This window comes from Cupressus sempervirens, chromosome 10, assembly GCF_028749045.1.
Source record: "Cupressus sempervirens isolate cs-2001-9-10 chromosome 10, ASM2874904v1, whole genome shotgun sequence".
NCBI lineage: Eukaryota > Viridiplantae > Streptophyta > Pinopsida > Cupressales > Cupressaceae > Cupressus > Cupressus sempervirens.
Window position 1 is genome coordinate 247,499,037 of NC_143127.1, and position 25,126 is coordinate 247,524,162.

The 25,126-nt window shown below is 31.9% G+C and overlaps 1 protein-coding gene across 1 annotated transcript in view; it reads left to right on the forward strand.

Moving 5' to 3' along the window:
- Positions 1–20,470: 20,470 nt before the first annotated feature.
- LOC149533554 (NAD(P)-binding Rossmann-fold superfamily protein) overlaps positions 20,471–25,126 on the forward strand; it is an 83,210-nt gene continuing 78,554 nt past the window's right edge. The window contains exons 1-2 of the mRNA XM_089803940.1: positions 20,471–21,354; positions 21,453–21,612. Coding sequence (XP_089660066.1) covers positions 21,006–21,354; positions 21,453–21,612 — 509 coding nt within the window. The 5' untranslated portion in view covers positions 20,471–21,005. The remainder of the gene's footprint in view (positions 21,355–21,452; positions 21,613–25,126) is intronic.

The window sequence follows — 25,126 nt, forward strand, 5'->3', positions numbered from 1 at the left end:
AACCCCTTATTGTTACTCTCTAGCAATTGTATCAGTTAGGGTAAAAATCCTATGGACTTAGGTTGGTTTAACAACCATTTGTAAATCCTTTAACAAGGTGGCATTCCTAGTGAATGTTCTAAAGTCCTCTAGCCAGGCCCACTCCTAATAGGGTGGTTAAATCCTTTAACTAGGTCACATTTAACAGTGTGTTGTAGCCTTTAACAGGGTAGGCCTTTCATAGGGCATCACTTCAGAAGAGTGAGAATTGAGTGGCATATTACTGGTAGTTTTTCCCAAATTGGGTTTCCACATGAACCACTATGTTATGTGTTGATCTTTTATGTGTTATGCTTGCATGTTGATTTATAGTAACTTGCTAAATAGGAAAGTTAAAGCTTGGATGAATGAACAAGTTTGATGGGCACACTTTACTTGATGAAAATTTTGAATAGGACATTTGGACCTTGAATAACTAATTCACTCCCCCTCTTAGTTATTTTAAAGCATTTCTAACAAGCAAATTGAAGATGAGGAAGTTTTGACCTTTTAGTATTTTGAAGACATTGGATTTTGGGAGTTCTTATGAAGTTGAGTTACCTAAGGCTATGGATACTTCACTTATATTTAACAATTTAGATTTGTATGAGTATCATGAAGATAAAGGAAGTTCTGATGATGAGGAAAATTCCAAGTAATAGTATTCTAAGAAATAGTTGGACAATACAGACAAAGTATTGAACAGTGAAATTGGAAGGATTACAAGAGGTATGGAATATAAAGAGTACTCGATCAAGTAGAAGGACAAACCAATGGAGTATTATTCAGGAATTTCTCAAGTTGAGTTGGATCTTTTGGATTATTCTTAGGAATTAAAGTGAGAGACTCACTTTCTTATGAACCTTTGGTGTTTGATGGAGAAACAACTTGGGTTCAGAGCAATCTTGCATCAACCAAAAATATTTTGTGTTTAGTTTTTCAATTTTGTCTTTTTTTTCCAATATGTTGATCATTTTGGTTATCCTTGTTTCGTTTAGGTCAACATTTGTGATGTTTAGAGTATGATCTATACCTAGTTTGGTTCTTATTCCTTGTTTCATAGATCATTTGGTTCTTTATTGCTTGAGTTCTGATTCATTCTCTCTCATGTAGCATGTTCTTGCTAGTTTTCATATCTGTTGGTGGATTTCAATCTTGCGATGAAAACATATAATCGTATATCTTTAGTGGCACATTCATCTATGCTCTTGGATTATGGGAGGACCTAAATATGGAACTATAAGCTATCAAATGCTTTATGTAACACATTCCTTATGATTTGGGACCAAAACTATTTGTTGTAATATTCTTGGGGAATATTTTGGATCTTGATCTCAACTTGCATGTTGTGATTGCTATTTATTGTAATGTAATGTATCTTAGGTAGGATAAAGTTCCTAAATAAGGATTTTAGTTTTTTAAAATTGGATCTAAGGTCTCTTACCCAAAATTATAAGCAAACATACATGTATGAGCTTAGCATGGGAAGAAGGCCAATTTTTGAACCTTTGTACATTTGATTTTTTGTGAATGAATGTTGATCTCGCTTGGTTATCTCCACATACTTGTTATTTTTGTTGTGTTTAGTCTTGATACATGATTGGACCAATATCTTTGAGCTCCCTCCAACTAGGATAATGCCAATTTTGTATTGTCATTTGAAGAACAACATTTTCATTTAAGAGTATTGAAAAACTATATGGGTCTTATTAAGCTATAACTAGTTTTAATGTTGATCTTTGCATGTAAAGTATTGGATAATGGTGCATGATAATTAAAATGAATAGAAATAAGAAACATTTCAGTTTCTTTTATTACAAGTAAATATAAAATATAAGTTATGTTGTTGGTCTACTAGTGAAGTTGAATGATTTTGAATGAGCTCACTAGAGATAAAGGCTTTTTGAATGCATGACTTTGATACCACAAGGGATGAGGTTGAGATTGTGCACCATATTGAATTTTGATAGAATTTATACCCCTGAACCCTTTGCTCTGAACCTTCAACAACAACAAAAGTTTTTATATGATTTTTTTACAACGTACTTATTAGGACTCAAATACATAGGTTTGAGACAAACTCATTAATGCATATTTCATGAGTAGTTGATAGATATTGATCTTTTATAATCTTAAGATATCCACTAAAATCTAATCATATATAGATGATATTCACAAGGGTGAAATATTGAGACTTCCTTAGAAGGTACCCATCACAATACTCCTTCAAGTTAAATGTGTTATCCGTGATTTTTTTTCTCAAGATCATGTCCATTTATCTTAATACTATTTACAAAACCTTCATTGTCATGCCTTATAAGCCATTCATGTTGAGGGCCCCTTGACAAATAAGAGGTTTTTTAATAGACTAACTTGCATCATTTTTTTCAAAGAACAAGTAGATAGAATAGATTAAAAATTAATATTTATATATTGTAAAACCAAGATCAAAGAAGTATTTTAGTTTAGTTTTTAAAATTATAGCAACATACATATCAACTATACAAATAGTTTAACTTTCTTTACAAAGTTAATTACAAAATACATTATCTATCTATCCAATAGGCATCAAATTATTTGACATGAAAGAATAGCTCTTTGCGAGTTGGAGCCCCTACCTTTTGGGATCATTGTTGGGGTTATAGGTATTAGTATGTTGGAAATAACCAAGACTAGCTAGGTTATTGAGAGGGGAGGGGTAAATCAATAACCTTAAAAACTTTAAATCAATTTAGTACTTAACCATATAAATCATTCATCATTCATTTATCTATTGCATGCATGAGAAAAGATAAACATTCATAACACATAAACACAGTATTTTGGTGACCCAGAAACCTTCCAACTAGAAAGTAAAACTGGGGTGAGGATGATACCCACAAAACTTCACTACTGCAGTATAAAGTTGGCATGTTAGGGATTACATTGACCACTTCTGATGATCTTCCCTATTAAGAGCAATTTGGACCGCTAGGTCCACCTTGTTAGAGGTTTTACAAACATACAATGAAGTATGCACTCTATTAGGAGATTTGTACAAAGACTATTAAGTCTACCCTATTAAAGGATTTGGAAAATTGATTCACCTATAAGGATGAAATAGTAGATCTACTTATAATTTGATTGTTGAAGTACAAATCACCTCTTTTGACTGATATGTCTTTGTTGCTCCTTAATGACCTTGCTGAAAACTCTACTCTGCTGTTGATTCGCATTTACTCTTCTCTGACATTACATATCCATTCCTTGAGATTCATGACAATAATACATACATTGCAAATGATACAATACATTACATATATATCATTCCAATAATTACAATTTCAAGGTCGGCTAAAACACAAGTAAACAAAACATAATTGAGCCATCCAAATAGTAGAAAACTCAGGCTCTTCAAGTTGACTCAGTGACCTTCTAATACTTAGCATCCACTACATTACTCAGCATCGTCATGCACTCGATAGAAGTAGAAGCATGGTCCATACTAATCACACAACATAGCTTGGAGCTCAGTAACCATTGGAGACTAGATAGATATAGTGTCACTTGATAAATATTGAAACCTTTGTTTACCTTTCTATAACTCGGTAAACACTACATATCCATCACTCAGTAGAAACTAATTTCATATCATGCAAACTAATGACTCGATAGATATTGTGAAGCTCGGTGACCATTATCTATTTGGTAAACATTGTTGAACTGCATATTCACTCGATAGCCATAGGAATGCTCGGTGTGAATTGCTGAACTTACAAGGTAATCACTAAATGCTCAGTATAAACTATGAATTGAGTGATGAGCTCAGTAGCCATTCAGAATCAAATAAGTGTTGTCACTAATGACAAATACAATATAATGCCAAAAATCCCCCCCTTTGGCATTAGTGACAAAAACACTTATGAGCCAAAACTTATGTACATTGACATACTGATTTTGATTTTTCAAAATTGATCTTTGTAAAGTTGTTGTACATACATATCTTACATATCTCCCCCATACATATGGCATAATATATACATAGCTTTATCTATACATATATCAATCTATTTTCTTTCTTATTTCTCCACAAGTCTCTTTACTCACCCTGTTCTCTCCCTTGTTCATCTCATACTCCCCCTTTTTGATAGTAATGCCAAAGGGTATATACAATATATTCAAATAAAGACATAAAAATGTGAGAGAAATTCATAGTGTACCTTGAGAATAAGAGCCAATGACTTATCCCAATTATCTTGCAAAAATTTGCAGGTGGAGAGTGCCACTTGAACTTCTGCATAAAGCTCAATCATATGATCTACTATTTAAAAATTGTTATCTTGGACCAATATTTTTGAATATGCAATATGTTTTTGCATTGGGTCCATAACTGGAAGGATCATATTCTGGATATCAATCAATGTAGACCTGATCCTAGCTTCCTCTTTGAGTAACTCTATCTGCATTTCTAACAAAAATTTCACCTTCATGTCCATATCAATATTATTCAATTTCTCCTTAATATCCTTGGTATACTCGGTAACATCACAAAGCTTGCCAAAAAGTAATGTTACATTTGTGAAGGATTGTTCAAAGGTTGCTCAAAATTGAGGATAAGTCTACCTAATTTATTGCATGTGCTGAGCAATGTGCTCAAGCACCTTATTGTCAAATTTCTTCTCTGCCTTCTCAATGAGCTTCTCTTGACCAGAAGTGCCCTTATTGAACTTAATTATAGCCTCTTTTAATTGTAACAAAATGTGTTGAGATGAATCAACATTGACACCTATAGCCTTAGTAATTATGTTTTTGGCATTCTCAATCATTGTTAATTCTTTGTCTCTCTCTTCCCATAACTGTTTATGCTTTTCCTTTTGCTCTAAAAGCTAACCAACCAATCTCATTTCATTGGCTGAGGTAGTGTCCAAATCTATTTTAGGGATAATAATTTCTTTATCCAAGTCTATATCTTCATCAATTGCTTTGCCAGTAAGCAGAAGTTTTAGAGAAGTCTTTGCTTTTACTTCAGTGTGTACTTCCTTGGATTTAGAAATAGAAAAATAGTTGATGTAGATGGACTAGCAGTAAAAACTTGGATTGGTCCAACTAGAGGAAAACTGAGAGAAGTACCAACTATGTCCAAAATTGATGTACCAATAGGTAATGTACAAGCTAGAATATTTACAATTGAAGAACTAACTGGAATAAAAATTGGTGTAGTTAAAGCTATAGTAGACAAAATTGTAGAATAAACTAGCAGACTTATTGTACATGGTGCAGAAAAAGTTGATACAATTATAGAACTAGTAGCTATGCACATTGCTGAGGTGGATTTCTCAGGTGTTAATGAAGAGGGATGCAACTCAGTAGATGAAGTAACTAATACTTCCATTGAAGATACCTGGAGCTGTGAGGTGGTAGGAGCAGATGATATTTCTGATGTAGTTGCAATCAATCCTGCTAAAGCTGACTCCAACCCTGATGATGTTGTTGGATTAGGTGGAGAGTGAGGAAGGGAAGTAATGACTTCTATTGCAATCTTCATTGGGTCATCTTCTTCATCTACTTCCTTGGCTTCCTCATCAACTTCTTCCTCTTTCTCTTCATCATCAACCCTTAGTGACTGATAGTCTTCAACATCAATAGTAGCATATGGAGTGTTATCATCTTCTTCATCATCACTATCACCATCATCATCCATGATCTCGACTAGATCACCACTAGGCTTATGCAAATGATCGATATTCTTCCACATGTTTGTTGCATCTCTTACAACATGCTCAATGTCTTTAATTAAAATCAAACATGTGTGGAATCTGATCATCATTTTACCTTCATTGTTCTTCATGGCTGCCTTTACTTCTGCATCAGCAAGATTTGGCAATAGTTTCCTCAAAGATTGTTCATAGATATCTTTAGCTATCTACACAGTAGATTCCCACCTTGGTTGTAATCTCACTAATAATTCCTTTGAGATTTGAGGAGCAATCTGGTCCGGGGAATATTTCCATTATCCCATTTTGGTGAGTACCAGCTCCTCAATCTGCATTTTCTTAGCATCAGTTCTTGTTTCAAACTTTAAAGCTTTGAAGTTTGTGATGCCAGCTCCTTCTTCCATCTGTTTCGGCCTTTCTTAGAAGGTAAGTTAGGGCTTGCTGAGCACAACTTCACCTTTGTCTTTACCTTTGCCTCTCCTAGTGAAAACAACTATGGTGGCCTTTGGTGGCTTGGTAATGATTACCCTGCCCTTCTTCTTTCCTGGCTCTTCCTCCTTTTCAGCTTCTTTCTCTTCTTCTCCTTCTTCTTCTTCTTCTTCTTCTTCTTCATACTCTCCTTTTCCCTCGGTAAGCATTAAGGAACTAGTGGCAGTTTTCATCTTAGCTATTTTCCTCTTGCCTTTGTTGATTGCTTGAGGTAGCTTGATTTCCAGTTCAATTATGGCTTTTGCCTCATCATAAGTGCCAAAAACTAGTTTCTTAGCATCCACAGGCTCATTCACCAATGCCTCAATGATGTCCCTAGTTTCATCAATATTCACCTCATAAGGAAGAGGTTTCACCCATGCAACTCGAGGCATGACTGCCTAAATATATACTCTATCATAGTCAACCATGAAACACACATCACCTTTATAATCCTCAACAAGCCTAGGAGGAATCCTAAACCTATTGTTCATCCTTTCTTTGAAATCTTCAAAATAATTGTCCATTATGTTGTCAAAATTTACACCCATTTCTACAATAAACTCATTTATTTGATACAAAATGGGAACCTCCTTTCTCCATACAACAAAACTTTTGGATGGAAAGAATTTTTGCACATAAAAGAAAAGGCATGTCAACAAAGAACCAAATTTACAGGGATTGTTCTTTGATGTCCAGATGTTGTCCATATTCTTGTTTAATTGTTTGAGTAGTAGCTTTGACAAGTCAAATTCCATGTTTTTCTTCATGACTTTGACTGCTAAGTCCACTACCTCACATGGCACATTGTTTAAACGAATTAAACTATAGATTTTATGGGCAATCACATGAACTTTGAACCTCAACTCCACATCAAAAATGGTGCTAATTTTCAAACCTCTACCATCCCACTCAGCTAGGGTTTTCTTTTGGAGTTCATCCTGACCTAAGGTTTTGGTGGATTTTGCTTTGCTAAGAATGGGAAGGCCAATAATCTTGTGAATCATCTTTTTGGTTATTAAAACGAGCCGCTCCAACCATAACTGACCATTGTGTATGCGACTAAGAATATACCTAATCATTTTATCTGAAAACTTCTCAGCAGGTGTGATATGTGTGTCAACCCTTTTGTTTCAAGATGCTTGTGCTCGGGTTTCAATGAGCCATCAACACACATTTTCTCTAAAGCACTATCCATTTCTAGGGTTCCTATCTCCTAAATTAAACACTTAAAATGAGTGCGAATATCGTTAATTAATAGCACCTTTGGTAGAATTTGGGATTGCGCACCATTAGGCTTGAGTGCCTCTGCCACTGCTGGAACAAGTTTGAAGTTCGACGCTTTCCATTCTACACCCTTGACCAACATCTCTGAACCCCTTTTCACCTTGCTTCTATTGGTACTTCTGGATGCCATTGCTACTCGGTAAGTGATGGAAATTTTTGAACAAATTTATTAGCTGCAAATTCACTCGAAATCACTTGGAAATACTTGTGTGCACCTGGAAATCTATTTGCTCTTTGAATACTGAAGACGCAGTGAAAAATGGAGTTGAATTTTGCCCCTTTTGATGAAAATTTTCCATTAATGCTAGGTACCATACTGACATAGTGTGTGACAGACTGTCATCCACTCAATAGCTCGGTAGAAACTTGTAACTCAATGATCAAACCAAACTTTCATTGCTCCCAACCTAGCTCGATTGAGTCAGTGACCATCCTTGCTCAATATGAACTAAACTCATGTGATCCTTTTGTATCTAAAACATTGATTTGGATCTTCTGCTTTCTTCCATTTGGAACTGCTTGGGATATAGCTTAAAGATACAGTTCCAATCCCTCCTTAGAAGAATCTAATTGGAAATCGTGGAGTCACCCACTTCTTGAGTGACATTGCCATCATTTGAACTGTTCTGCTCGATAGATTTGGGAATCCATTGCTGTCTCATGTACTCCCTGATGTTATTAGCTTTAGCTTTCTTCTCATCTTCAACTCTTCCTATGTTCATGCAATTTTTAGCTATGTGACCAATTTTAGTGCATGTGTAACATCTTACTATTGAATCTCTTTTTCTTAAGTGATGCCTTGTGCAGTCTATGCCAATATGTCCATATTCTCCACAATAGTGACATCTGCACCAAGTGTTGTAATCCCAGCCAAATATTGCTTTGATAAGTTGTTCAGCTAGATTAAATGGTTTGGTTTTGCATTCAGATGCCTTGTGACCTTGTTTCTTGCATTTGTGACATTTACCTTCAAATTTTGGTTTCTCCTTGCATTCATTAGCTTTATGACCCTGTTTACTGCAATTGTAGCATTTTCCATTGAATTTTTTCTCTCCATTGCTACAACATTTGTTTGATGTATGACCTAATTTTTCACAATGATTGCAAGTAGGTCTTTGATTCCTTTGGGCAGCTTGTTTGAAAGATTCACCTTCTTCTTTGTAACCAAGTCTTGCTTTACCTTTTTGTCTATGAAGATTCTACTCACTTTGTTGATTCAATTGATCCATGTCTTCTTGAGATTTTATCATCCTTTCATTGAGTTTCTTTTCAAAGATTAGATCATCTTTCAATCTTTCATTGATCTATCTTTCAATGATTAGATCATTCCTTAAGTTTTCATTTTCAGATTTATAGATTCATGATTTCCTCATTAGCATTGGAGAGCTGATTGATAAGATTTTCTTGCTAAAGGGATTGATTTTGATTTGCATTGTTCCTTTCCTCCAAGTCTTCACTTGCCTTATTCCTTTGTTCCAAGATTTTACACATTCTTATTGACAGAACTTCTTGTTCTCTTTTCAATTTTCTTACTTCTTCTTGTAGAGAACCATTCTTTGCTAAGAGTTCTTTGATTGCCTAATTTGCTTCATCTAAGTTGCTTGATGGAAAAAATTCTTCAATCTTTTCTTCAACATACTGATGGTCATTCTTTTGTCTTCCAAGTTCCTTCCTTCTTTTCAGAGATTGGGCAAGATGCTCTTTTGCTTCCTTGAGTTGAGCTATGACCATTTCCAGATCTAGCTTCTCATTCTTAATAGCTTTGTCAAGTCTAAATATCTCCATTGTCCTTGATCTTTACTCAAGCTGTCAAGCTTTATCCTGAGAACCACAAAGCTTTGATACCAATTATTAGAAATAATCAAGACTAGCTAGGTTACTGAGAGGGGAGGGGCGAATCAATAACCTTAAAAACTTTAAATCAATTTAGTACTTAACCATATAAATCATTCATCATTAATTTATCTATTGCATACATGAGAAAAGATAAACATTCATAACACATAAACACAGTATTTTGGTGACCCAGAAACCTTCCAAATAGAAAGTAAAACTAGGGTGGGGATGATACCCACAAAACTTCACTACTGCAGTATAAAGTTGGCATGTTAGGACTTACATTGACCACTTCTAATGATTTTCCCTATTAAGAGCAATTTGGACTGCTAGGTCCACCTTGTTAGAGGTTTTACAAACATATAATGAAGTATGCACTCTATTAGGAGATTTGTACAAAGACTGTTAAGTCTAGCCTATTAAAGGATTTGGAAAACTAATTCACCTATTAGGATGAAATAGTAGATCTAACTTACAATTTGATTGTTGAATAGATCTTGAAGTACAGATCACTGCTTGTGACTGATATGTCTTTGTTGCTCCTTAATGACCTTGCTGAAAACTCTACTCTGCTGCTAATTCACATTTACTCTTCTCTAACATTACATATCCATTCTTTGACATTCATGACAATAATACATACATTGCAAATGATATAATGCATTACATATATATCATTCCAATAATTACAATTTCAAGGTCAACTAAAACACAAGTAAACAAAACATTACTGAGTCGGCCAAATAGTAGAAAACTCAGGCTCTTCAAGCTAACTTGGTGACCTTCTGATACTCGGCATCCACTTCATTACTTGGTATCATCATGCACTCGGTAGAAGTAGAAGCACAGTCCATACTAATCACACAACGTAGCTTAGAGCTTGGTAACCATTGGAGACTCGTAGATATAGTGTCACTCGGTAAATACCAAAACCTTCGTTTACTTTGTTGTCACTTAGTAAACACTACATATCCATCACTCGATAGAAACTAATTTCATATCATGCAAATTGATGACTCGATAGATACTATGAAGTTCGGTGACCATTATTTGTTTGGTAAACACTGTTGAACTACATATTCACTTAGTAGCCACATGAATGCTCGATGTGAACTGCTTAACTGCTAAACTTACAAGGTAACCATTGAATGCTCGGTATAAACTATGAATTGAGTGATGAGCTCAATAGCCATTCAAAATCAAATAAGTGTTGTCACTAATGACAAATACAACATAATGCCAACATAGTAATTGTTTGAAAATTTATTTTGTATTTAAAATTTTGTGTATCTATAAGTGCACTATTATTGTTTTTTAAATATTTGTATAAGATGCTTTTAATAGTGTGAAGTTTTGGTTCACGAGAAGATAGGTATGCAAGCATAGTAGAAGAAAAAGTCAAATGATAGTTTACCATTTTTAATGTATTTTCATTCCACTAAATTCATTTCATTGAATTGGAATTAAAGTTATAAAGATAATGATTAGAAATATGAAAGAAATTATAAAATATACAATAACATATATTTAGATATTTTAGATACTATTGGTCCATAAAAATAGTTTGTATATTCATTTTTAATTAAAAATAATAACTGACACCAATAAATAGTAATATAATTTTAATTGACTCTTTACTATATTTGTATTTTAAGGATGCTTCTTTATAATTTATATTGAATTTGTAGTTTTAAATATTTTTTCATTATAGTTTTTAATAAAAATAATACAATTTCAAGCTCAAAATATTTAATTTATTAATTATTTATAAAGAAGTTACAAAAAAAAATTGATACAAACATTTTTTTTCCAATCTCATTGATTTCAAAATATTTATAATCCTTGCATTAGCCATTTACTCGTCTAATTTGTATTCCTTTCTCTTCTTCCATTAATTTTTTATAAAAATATTATTTATTATTACATAGATGGATTAGACAATTCCTTTAATGACTATTAATAAATAGATAAATTAAACAATTCCTTTAATTGCTATTCTTAGTAAGATAAATTTATAAAGAATATCTTATCATGTTTTTACAACGGCTTAAATATGTTCCTTGTCATTTAAAAAATAATAAAAACAAGAGACGGAAGGGTCAAAGTTTATAAGAATAATGCAATATATTTAGATTTAAGATTTGGTGGAATTAGTATGATTGAATTGTATAAATAAAAATAGTGATTAAATAAGTCTATTTAGTGTTTCATTATAAATAAACACATTAAATTTGAGGTTTTATCTTGAAAAGTAGAGTGGCAATTAAGACTAGATATTTAAATTTATCAAAATTTAAATATGTCTCGGTTGTCTTGTTCCTCATTAATGGGATATTGAGCACGCCTTGCACCTAAATTGTTCTTCAAATTAATACACCTCAATTTTTATTGCTAACCTTGTGCATTTATGAGATTGCTAAAGTCATAGGATTGAATCATGTGTGTTAATGTAAGGGATGATAATGCTCAATTAAATAAAAGAATAATGTTGACTTAAAATGGTGATTGAATGAATTAAGGTAGTGTGGAATTTATCAATCTATTTTCAAAATTTTAATCTATTGATCTACCTGTCTTTGTTTTATTCACTTTAGAAATTAGTTTTGCACCTATCACCTAATCATAAATAATTATTTATAAATTAAATTTTATCATTTATAGTATTTCAACATTTTAATGAAATTATTTGTAGATACACTAATGATTACCTTTACTACTAGTATATATTTAATTATCATTTATATTAGGAATAGATTAGTTGGATTCTCAAATACTCAATTTGAACTATTTTATTCAAAATGACATATATATATATATTCTTTCAACACATCTTTTAATATTAATAAAACATGATTCCTAATCTATGAATGGTTTATAGTTTTATTAAAAACAATAAGTAACATACCATATTTCAGCAAATCATCAATTCTATATGGCTATTTGTATTGCAATGTACTTTAAGGGCAAGTACATGTCATTGTTTTGAATTCTATCTATTGTTCTTTGGATTTGATTATGTATATTTTTATGTCCAACATTTTGAGTTCCACTATATAATCCATTGTCAAAATTTTAAAAAGTCTATCTTATTTTAATATTTTTTTCATTTTAATTGTTGTAATTATTTGGTTATAAATAATTTCATGTTCAAAATCTATAGAAAAATTTGAATATATAATAATATAAAATTTTAATTAAAATAATAGAATAGAATAGAATTAGTGTACTAAGACTTTAAAAGATAATATTTAAAAAATAGAATTAAAAGATTAAACAATATAGCATCTAACTATGATATAAACAAATTTTAATTTATAAGAAAATTTGATTTTTTTTAAAATACAATACTTAATAATAATAAAATAAATCAAAAACATTTGTAAAACCCAACAACAATATACATATATAATAAAAATAAAAATAAGTTAAGAACAATATATTCTAATATCATTTTAATAAAATATAAACTACCTACATGCATTTAATGAATATTGAATATTGAACATTTAATGTATTGTGGGAGGTTATTAATGATTTTGTACAATTAATTTTCAAAATTTCTTCCTTATTAAAGTCGATAGGCATTGTACAATGGTAGAATGGGGGAGTGGGATGATGTGAGCGTGTTAATGTTAACTTTTATTCTTATAAGTTAAATTTGACAACCATCTACATTTCAAAAGTTTAAATCTTATTATATATAGAATATACTTTTAAAAATAGAACATAAAATATCTGTTTAAAATAATATTTGTAGATATAAATCATCTACTTTTTAAGAAATTAAAATAAAAAGTTTATATTAGTAAAAAAAACTAAATAAATGAAGATAAAGGAAATATAAATAATTTTAGATGTAGTAAACTAAATTATAATTATTTTGTAGTGGATATCTATCAAATCAATAGAATGAAAAATAAATAAATAAAATAAAATAATAATAATAATTTCATAATCATAAAAATAAAAAATTAAATAAAACTATAGTAAAATTGTCTAAAGATTTTAGTTCTTGAATTGGAAGAATTAATGAAAAAATTGAAAGAGTTCCATTATTATGAGGAACTAATAATGCTTTTTTGTGACACTTTGGAATGAATGCTAAGTTCTGTGAGCGAACAAGTTATAACAAATTAACCATCACAATAATACACCAAATAACCCTCAAATTATATAAACATGAACATCTTTCTAAATATTGAAAACTACTTGTCTATTTAACTATCAATACAATCTATTAAAAAACATTATCCATGAACCAAAAAGCAAACTGTAATAAACTTCATCAAATTTATTATCATCTTTATTGGAGAAACATTTGCCTCCATGAGCTGCATTGAGAGTAGTTGGATGGAAAACTCAACGAATATGTCATGTTAGTTGTTAGCATTAAAATTTGAAATTAACGTGCTGCCTTTTTATGCTAAACATGTAATAAGTTGTGTCCTTTTTATGTCAAACATGTTATATCAGGACCATACAACAAAGTCAAGCAGCGGAGTAATGTAGTCCAAATATAATTGGTAAATTGCACATTCAATTATAGTTGTACCCATAATAGTTAAAGTAAATGAAAAATATAGATATGCAATAACACTGATACATTTATTAGTCAACAAGAAGAGCAACAACCAAGTATGGGATTTCGATAAGAACAATATTAATGTCTTGTCTTTAATATGTGTTATATCATAGATGCATTTTGTCTTGTTAGTTGAATACTTATGCATTCATTCATGTCAATGCAAATATGATATTAACACTAATCAATCAAATCAAAGAATTTAAAAGATTATATGAGATTTCAAATGTTTATATTTTTTTTCTAATTTTTCATTATTTTATAAGTCATATTTTTCATTCATTTTATTGGTCCATACTATTTTTGGTTGGTGAGAAAATTAATTTTCTTCAACAAAAAAATATAAATATTTTCTAACAGCTTCATCTTGCATTAATGAATGTATTAATAACAATTTTATCTTTTCCACATTTGTGACAAGTTGATAATATTTTTTTTTTCAATTAATTTATATTCCACCTCACACAACATGTCTAATCAATATTAATTATCACAATCTATTAAATATTTTTAATTTTTTATTTCAAATATATTTATTATTAGTTTTACATTGATGTTTATTTTTGACTATTTGATATAACTTGTTCCTAAAACTTCATGTAATGCATAAGTTCTATATATATATATATATATATATATATACTACTAGGGGGCCTACTAGGCTATTAGCTCAGTGGTAGAGCGCGCCCTTGATAACTGTGTCATTGTGCTTGGGCTGTGAAGGCTATCAGCCACATGGATAGTTCAATGTGCTCATCAAAGCCTAACCCAGAGATGTGGATCATCCAACGCACAATTTTTTTAAATTTTTAAATCTTTCTTTTTTAATAAAAGTAGTTAAATTATTACTATTATTTTATTTTTATAAAAATAAATTAAACAATTTTAATTTTAAAATTATATTTTATAATAGTGTTTGTAATATGTATAATTGATAAGTGTTGCAATTTATAAATTATATCATTTTTTATTATTAATATTTTTTATTTAAACAATTTATCATTTAGTTTAAATACATTTAAAACTTTGGCCTCTTATTCTTGGGCTTAAATGCCCAAAGATATAATAATATAGCACAAGAACTTAACAACAAAATATGAGCCATCCTATCAAATCACAAGCGCATTTCTAGGACGAGAATTTAACAACAAAATATGAGCAATCCTATCAGATCACAAGTGCATTTCTAGGCTAAAATTAATGCATTCATAATGTTAATTTAGATTCTCACTCATCTACACTTCTACAATCATTATGCGTTAGGCAAGAACTATGACGCATTTTGTCTCTTGTTCTAACATGAATTTGCTTTATTTCTACATCTTTAAAAAAAAAAAACTACCATGAAATTCGTTTTTATGAATCTAGTGGTTTCAAAGAAGGGATTTAGACTTTGGTACAAGTGTTCAAAAGCTAATGTTGATGTAGATTGTTCTATATATTAATATATGTTCATTTGATATAATTATATGTGTATTCCCTTATTTTAAGATGCACTCTAATGTTTTATTATTCACATCTAAACATTATATCTTAAGTAATATTAAGTTTAAATAAATTGTCAATCTAAAATTTTATTACTCATATTTAAACATTATATCTTAAGTAATAATAAGTTTAAATATTTTGGTGATCAAGTTGATAAACAATGAATCAATCTAGTGAAACAATTGTTTCAAGGTACGGTAATGTGAATTTGGATAAGGAAAATGAGAACAATTTTGAGTCTATTGAGAGAACAAAATTGTACCTACATTTTATCCCATGATTGGAAAATTTTAATGAATTATGAGGGGCTTGAATCATTAGAGATGAAATGGTTGAAGACGAAGAAATTTTCTAGGTTATATTAGATTATACACAAAAAAAGAAACAAGTACTAGGATGTCGTATCCTATCACAAGGCCAACTTATGAAAATATTAAAAATAATGAAAGAGTGAAGTATGCACTTTCTCTTGTATAAATATTATTTTTTTGCGTAGGTGTTAGGAGATGCATATAAATAATTTGAGATTATTGTAGAGCCTAAAACATATTGTTAAAGGAGCATGTGATGATTAGACTGTAAATTAAGATGAGTTGTGACTGATTTCTATTAGAGTAATAAAGTTTTTTCTTATTAATTAAATCAATATATGATTTAATTATTAAGTCACTTATTATCTCTAGTTTACTTATGCTAAACTTTGAGCATTTAATAATCAATTATTTTATTAATTATTATCATGCAATCTAGGTCAGATTCATGTTAAGGTTTAGATCTCCTTTATAAGGATTGACCTCTTTGTAATTTATTGATTCAGTTTTAATAATATCAATTTCTCTTTTTTTCTCATAAAAAATGTCTCATCTGCAGATCTAAAAATTCCAACCTCCATAGCTTTTGTTTCTCTCTTTCTGTGACAGGTGTTTGCATGCATGTGATTCTTGGGAGCTATGAGGTTGATCCTTTATCAATTTCAACATGGTATCAGAGCTCCAGATCTTCATGCCCCTATTCTATTTATGAGAAATTTGGCTTGGCTTTTAGATCTATGTTTCTTTTTGTTAAAGGGTTTCATTTTTAAAGCTTTTTTATATTGGATCTAGGGGGTCACTAATTTTTGGGTCACCTTGAGCTACAATGGACATCATCGTTGAGCTCGAAGTGCCCAAAAATCGCTATTTTCATATAAAATTTGTCCAATTTTGACACAGATGGAATTTGAGGCTAAAAATATTGCTCCCAAATTTGGCACATTTCTCAAGGTGGTGATTTTATGATTTTTGCTATGCAAATCAAGATTTTTTGGCTTGAAAATCGAGATTTTTGCATGCAAATTTAAAATTTTGGGCACATAAATCAAGAATTTTTGTATGCAAATCAAGATTTTTCAACTCAAAAATTGAGATTTTTGCACACAAATCAAATTTTTGGGCACATAAATCAAGAATATTTGCACGCAAATCGAGATTTTTGTGCACAAATAAGGATTTTATGAGTGCAAAACTCAAAATAATTTGATATGATAATAAAAAATATTTTGACACAAAATCCCAAGGCAATTTTGGTTTTAATGGGGACGCTTCCCAAGGCAGTGATTTTTTTAATTGCAACACTTTTTTTGACCTACCTATGGTTTTTTGGCAGTAACTTGCTCATCCGGACTTTGTTTTTCACAAACACAATATTGCCAGAAAGATGGTTCTGAGCCTATCGTGATGGTGTAATTTATTTGAACTTTTTATTTTTATTTAGTTGTCGATTTATGCAGTCAAAGTTAGAGGTTCTATTTTGCACTCTACTGCACACATTTTGGGACGTTCTATTTTTCTAGAGTCTATTCTAGGCACATCCCATTCAGTTTTTTTGTTTTTTTGCATTCTGGTGGATATTTTGGTTATTTCAAGTTTGGGGATTGATTATGTTTCTTTAGATGATTTTTTATGAGTTGTATTATCTCTTGTATCAACCTTATGTCTCTTTTGATCTTTGTTGACATCCTTTTGTATTATTTTTGCAAACGCACTGAGATAAAGTGTCACTTTATTGCATTTTGAGATTTTGGACATCTTTGTGTTTTATTGTACTCGCACTATATTATAAAGTGCCTTGAGGGGTTTTATGTTGGCCATATTTGTCATCTTCCTTTGTCAAGTGAGTGTTCCTTCCATGACATTAGCCTCAGAATGTGTCAATGACACGTGCTATTATAGGGGTTTGTACTTCTTTTGCACTCTCAATGTTCCTTGTTCTTCTTTCTACAGGAGATATTGCATTCAGTTTTAGTGTTCATGTCTTATCTCTTAGCATTATAGGGGGGTTATGTCAATTCTATGGTTTCCTTAATTTGATGGAATGAGCTATGAATTCAGTATTTGATCCTATATACTAGGCGATTACAGTGGCTGGATACCTATGCATTTCGGTCATATAGATATTCTTTCATTCCTTTTTTGGAGGCCATGGAGATGTCTTCCACCTTTGATTGATCAGCTCTTCAAACTTAGTCTTCTTTACCTGATCATGTTCTATACAGTGGATGTTCTTCAGATCAGTAGTTTGGCAATGTTTGCAGCTTCGTGCTTCAATGGTGTTCTTCATGATCATCCTTTTGTTCCTATCTTTTGAAACATTCTTTCCATCTCCTTTTGGAGTAGGGTTTTTCCCATGTGGTTTTCTTTATTTCTTCTCTTTTCAGAGATTTGGTTGTGCTTGTGTACCTCATCAGGTTTTGTTGTTAGGACCCAATTCTACTTTCAGTTATAGTTTCTAGTTTTTTAGCTACTCCCTAAGTTTATCTTAAGGGGAGGTGTTAGAGTAATAAAGTCTTTTCTTATTAATTAAATCATATTGATTTAATTATTAAGTTACTTATTATCTCTAGTTTACTTAAGCTAAACTTTGAGCACATAATAATTAATTCTTTTATTAATTTTTATCATGCAACCTAGGTTAGATTCATGTTAGGGCTTTGATCTCTTTTAAATAAGGATTGATCTCTTCGTAATTTATTGATTCAATTTTGATAATAGCAATTTCTCTTTTATGTTCATTAAGAATGTCTCATCTGTGAATCTGAGAATTTCAACCTCCATAGCTTTTGCTTCTCTCTTTCTGTGATAGGTGTTTGCATGCAGGTGATTTTTGGAAGTTGTGGGGTTGATCTTTCATCAACTTCAACAATTTCCATGATCTATGATCTAGGTTGTAAAATATTAAAAAAAATTGAGATAGATTTTGGTGCTTACCTAGAACTTGACACAATGTCAATTTTAGTTGTGATCCATTGAGACATTGTGATAAAGGCCTATAACTCAACTTAATGATTGTAGACCTATGATAAATAAATTCTAGGTTTTTAATATTCCAGGACTAGGTTGTACCCATGATTTGGTCATTTTTCCCTGGTGCAATTTCATTCAATGTAGAATTATAAATTTAGTAGCTACAAAAAACTATACACCAATGTGTGCGGTTTATTCTAAGAAAGAATGGTGTTAAGAAGAGCATTTATCATCTTGTTATGTATAAGGGAAGACAACTCTACTTCCTTAGTGACAATCAAGCCCTTATTGTTGATTTCACAAAAGTGAAATAACCTTTTTTTTGAAAATGACAAAAATTGATTTCTATGTAGACTACTACTGACTAAGTTGATATTGGGCTATGATTGAGAGATAGACTAAAAAAATCTATGAATTTGAGATAATACTTATCAATCAAGAAAGTGACCTAAGATTTTGTAGACGCAATTTTTATAAATTTGGTGTGAACACTAATAAGTAGTAGTTGAAGATAAAATATCTTGAAAAACTTATCTTGAACACTAATAAGTAGTAGTTGAAGATAAAAAATTATGTCATGTATTATATGTATGAATCGATGTCATGTATTATATGTATATATGTGTATGTATGTATATATATACATACATGCATATATCTACATACATACATACACATATACATACATCTACACACACATGTATGTATGTATATGTATACATGTGTGCACATGTACATGTACATATATGTATATGTATATGTATATACATATACATATATATCTATGTATATATGTATATACATGTACATGTATATATACATATATATGTATGTATATGTATATGTATATACATGCACATGTATACTTATACATATACTATATACATATACATACATATATACACACATATAAATATACATACATACATACATACATATTGTTAGAGTAATAAAATATTTTCTTATTAATTAAATCATATTGATTTAATTATGAAGTCATTTACTATCTCTAGTTTACTTAAGCTGAACTTTGGGCATATAATAATTTAAAAAAAAATTAATTATAATCATGCAATCTAGGTTAGTTACTTATTAGGGTTTTGATCTCCTTTATAAGGATGATTTATCTTTATAATTAAACATTCATTCGGTTTTGATAGTAACAATTTCTCTTTTTGCTCATTAAGAATGTCTCATTTATGGAACTAGGAATTCTAGCCTCCATAGCTTTTGCTTCTCTCTTTTTATGACAAGTGTTTGCATACAGGTGACTCTTGGGAGCAAGTTTATCAATAGGCCCATCAATTGAGATTGAAGATATGTGTCGAATCATGTTTGCCCCTACAATGAAAAAATAATTTGTTTCTAATTGCCAAATGAGACCCCTTCCTATTTGCTTCGTACCTACAATTGCTTACTTTCCTTTTGATTCATAAATGTTAAATTATTGGTTTTACATTTGCCTTATTTCTTATTCCATATTTGGTGACATCAGATCCAGTTACTCAGAGATATTGCATAACAAGGACTTCAACTACTTATTTGAGGAAGATCAAGTGAAGAGAACAACGCCTTTGATTATCAAACTTCAGAGAAGGAATGACAAGTTAACCAAAACTTTGCAACTAGATTAGTTCTGCTCTTGCTATGAGGTGGTGATTATGTGGGTCCCATAGACTACTTTAGCCTCGTGGATGTCATTAAAATCTATGATTAGTTCTGCTCCTGGTATGAGGTGGTGATTATGTGGGTCCCATAGACTACTTTAACCTCGTGGATATCATTAAAATCTATGATATCATATCATACCATACCATATGAAAGAGAATGTAGGAAAAAATGAATATACAAAAGAAGCCGCAGAAAAATTCTCTACTAGTATACCTGTACATTGTCTGGCCCAACAAATGTATGAACAGTTAGAATATAATACTTTCGTCGCGTTGTCTTGAACCTGGATCTACCTTTTCGCAATTTGCTTCTCAATAACTCTGTCCAGTGCACTGTGTATTCTCCGGTCTGGCTGTCCTGAAGGTGATTATATAATTGACTACGCCTATAAAGCTAATATTATATATACATACAAATATACGTCCTCCAAACAAATTCCATGAAATAAGCGGACAGGTTGCCCGTCACATTCTGGTTTGCAGGCGACCTACTTGTTGGGTTTCTTTCGCCGGGTGGCAAAACATGTTGGCCTTCGTTGCAATTATATAATCACCACTCGTTTGAATCAATGACTACAAGTTTCTTTTCACGTGAAAAGATACAGGGGACACTGAAATGGCCCAACTTTTGAAGAACAACTTCTGCAAAATTTGATAGTTGCAAAACAGAAAACAGGCAAAAATGACAGAGACAGGGGAAGGGGAGGAAGTAGTAATTGTGACAGGGTGTACGCCTGGCGGGATCGGGCATGCCTTGGCCGTTGAATTCGCCCGCAGGAAATGCCGGGTGGTGGCCACCGCTCGATCCATGTCCTCCCTGGAAGCCCTTCGTGCCAATTCCCTGGTGGACCTCCATTCAATGCAACTAGATGTTCTATCTGAGACTAGTGTAGAAGATGCAGTGCGAACTGTTATGGAAATGTATGGGCGCATAGACGTACTTGTCAATAACGCGGGCGTCCATTGCGTTGGCCCCCTTGCTGAGCTGCCTATTGCCCTCTGGCAATCAACTTTCGACACCAATGTTTTCGGTTAGTTATTTCAGTACTCCGTCGAAGCGTTAATTTTTTTAGGAGGACGATTCGCCTTTAAATACTCTTTTTAAATTTGAATTTTCACTGTTTGCAAGGTACGATGCGGTTGATAAAGGCTGTTGTGCCGCATATGGTATCGCGAAGGAAGGGGAAAATAGTGAATTTAGGAAGCGTTTCGGTGTTGGTGCCGAGCCCGTGGACTGGTGCATACACCGCCTCCAAAGCAGCAATTCATTGCTTATCTGAGAGTTTAAGGTCATTAGAATCTCTGTCTTTTTTTTCAAATGGCTTCTCTTGGCATTCTGCAATCTTGATATTATTATTTGTTTTTCGTAATTCCTGAATTGTCAATTTAAAGTAAATTCGCAGAGTTTTGCCAGAAACACCACCTCAGTGCTTCTTATACCAATTTTTTATTCTAAGATTAGAAATATCTGCTGAACTTAAATTGGACACCAATATGCTGTAAATTAATTTTTTTAATTCATGGGTTATATTATGTTGAAGTTGGGCTGTTTGATTTAGGGCATTTATAGAGGAGATGTTTAACATAAGGAAATAAGGTTGGTTCTTAGTTTCTTAGTATGATTATTTAGGTGAATGTGTATTATATCGCATGGATTTGGGCCTTTTAAAATGATGGTTGTTGTGAAATCATTATTGTGTTAACATCACATCGGCTCATAGACTAGTTAGCAGCGGAGGGGACTTTGCTACAGCTTGTTTCAGGATCAAGTTTTCTCTGAACTCACAAAAAATTCACATGCAATAGAAGTTTAATGAAAATAAAGTCACTTAGAATAATTTTTTTTCATTTTAGAAACTTTTCTCCAGCCTCAAATTACCATAAAAACTTAAGTTCTATTTTAGAAAAAATCACATCCAATAAAATTCTATTTAATCCAGAAACTCTTTGTTGTCTCCACTCTCCGGTTAATACTATAACCCTATCTACGTAATAACTGGCTTCTCTCCCTTAGTTTCAATCCCTTAAAGTTTTCTTACACGAATCTCCTTGTAAATGCAAAATAAGCGCTACAAAATCTGACCCCTGTTGCACAGTTGAGTGCTCTCTATTGAAGCCATTCTTAGCCATATAAAATGAGGTCTCTGTTAGTAACTACATTAGTTTATTGAAATCATTACTTGACCATAGCTGTTAAAAGTGCCTTGTCAACTTGGTAATCATTTAACTGCCACAGAGAGGGCTGATGTGGTTCAGATGCAAGGTAACACACTTACATTGGGTTTAAAACATGATAGGCACACCGCTTTCCGTTTATGTGGATGCCCTGGGAATGCTGCATGGTATAAAATAGTACATATGTAAATAAAATAAAAAGATTAACTGATTAAAAAGAGGTAATGTTTATTACAAGTGCTAATTCTCTACCCAAAATTTGGACCTATCTCTCTATATATGTGTTTTATGTTAGTATACATCCATGCACAAGAACTGCACTTATGGGTACAGTACAGAGTCTTTGGCTTTGAAGATGACTTTTCCAGAGGCTATGTGCTTAAGCCTCAAGGCGATTCCTGGAAATTACATTAGCGACCAGGTTTCCAGTATTTCAGCTAGGTGGTCACACCATTTCTGTGTAATTTATAGTGTTTCAGAAGGTGAGGAGTTACATGTGAAAGATTAACTACTTCAACTTTGACGACAGTGTTTGGCTTTCAACACTTTTTAGCATTATGTATATATATCTAGAGCGGTATTTCTCTTCAGATACCATAGTATAGGTGTAGCTAGTGGATGCAAGACAGATATGAGTCTCTCTTGGGGGTGTGCTATGCACAAAACACACAATTAATGTAATTTTTAGTTCTTTGTTCTATTATCTTTCTGATGCAACTTTCTTTGATCGATATTATCATTTGTGGTTTGTTTGTTAAAAATTAATATTGCTTCCACATACATAACACCTCTAAATTATCTCACTTAATACAATTTTGAGTGTTGTCCCTTTTGTATCCTCTGGGATGCAAATCAATGTAATGTCTGTGCTAGGCACATTACAATCTGCTGCAGTTTCAATTATTGTTAGGCTAATTTTTATGTAATTGATGAATTTTAAGGTTAGTCTTTGTAGGCATAGCACATTTGTTATGAATATATAGATATGCTATATAAATAACATTCTATTCCAATATGTCGATTGTGATCGAGTTTGATATTCTCTGTAAATTGTAGACAGCAAATTAATTGTCTTTATGTTTTACGCAAGAAGCATCACAAGGAAAAAAGTTGCAATGGTGATGCCCATGAAAACTAGCAGTCATTGTTTTGTAGAAATTTTTTAAAGTGGATATGCGAAATATAGCATGGATCATTTAGAATTCAAGCCTAGAATCTGCCTTTGGCATGCTGGGGTGCTTTTTCACTAAGCTAGCTGTTTCCTCCAAGTTCTTTTGTTCCTCCAAAATTTTGATTGACCAAGCCACTCACTACATATACTGGGTCTGGTTAGTTCTTGGTCCAGGTTTATTGTCTGATCCAATTTTGGTTGTGGGCAAGGCATGAACTTTTGTTCTCAAATTTGGCTAGGTACATCCATGGATTTACTTGGGCAATCCTAAGGTCCAAATTTTGTCTCCAAAGCAGACATTTTGTGAACTGTGAACTTTTTAAATTGCTTTTACCTTTTTATTTGCTTTGTAATTTTTTTTTGTGCAAGCATTTCACACAAACAATAAATAAAACATGTCAATGCTGAAGAGCTTAACAAACAGCATTGTTGCAAGAAGGAAACTGAGAAGAATGTGGCAATAAGTTCATCATTCCCCAAGGGTTGTCATTCTGCTGCTTTTGTTGGCACCAAAATGAAGCAATTTGTATTTGCATCATATTTAATGCCTAGCTAGAGGTAGGAATGCATGACCTTGTGAGCATGCATATGATTAATTACATATAACCATGGATAAGATATATATGCAGGATGGAATGCATCTGCAACTTGTGGCTAGCTTTAAAGCAAGATTGCTTTCTGCATGGATTATGCATTGATCTCTATAGTTTAGATAGTGCGAAGGGACAAGTGCCTATATATGTCCCTATAGCTGTACAATAAGAGACAGATGTAGACACAAAGGAATGCCTTATTAGTTTCAGAGTGTGTGCAGAGATTCTTTTCAATATAAAGATGTTTGTACTAAGTAATTTTGTGCATGGTTTAGATACAAATTCACATCTAGATCATATTGTGTAGCTCAAGAAAAGGGTTGACAAATTAGTGTTTTGTATGTAATTTTGTGCTTGGTTTAGATATGAATTTGCATTTAGAGCAGATTCTGTAGCCCTTGTTACTAAGGAGGCGTATTAGATAGCATGGCATGCAATCAGTGTTACTAACGCCATATAGAAAATCAGCTTATTTGCCCTCATCTTTGGAGGGTTTATGCAAGATTGTTGTGCCAAATATGATGTAGATGAGATTAAGGATAATGTGGATGAGGTCAGGGATAATTTTTTGGAAGAATTTGACCATCTAGAGCGTGTGAATATAGCCACATTGGAGGAACTAAACAAACAACTTGGAGATTCCTTTACGAATTATAGCAAGAGATTTTAAGAATTGGTGGCTAAGATACCTTAGATATCAATAACACTTTTTAAAGTAAATGGCTCATTACAGGATTAAAGTCACGTCCCCGTCCTAGCTGGGTTGACCAATAGATGATTAAAAGGCATTTTATAACACCACATTGATATAAAATTAAATAATAACTAAAATTTTAATAAAGCAAAATATAAATTTTGAAATTT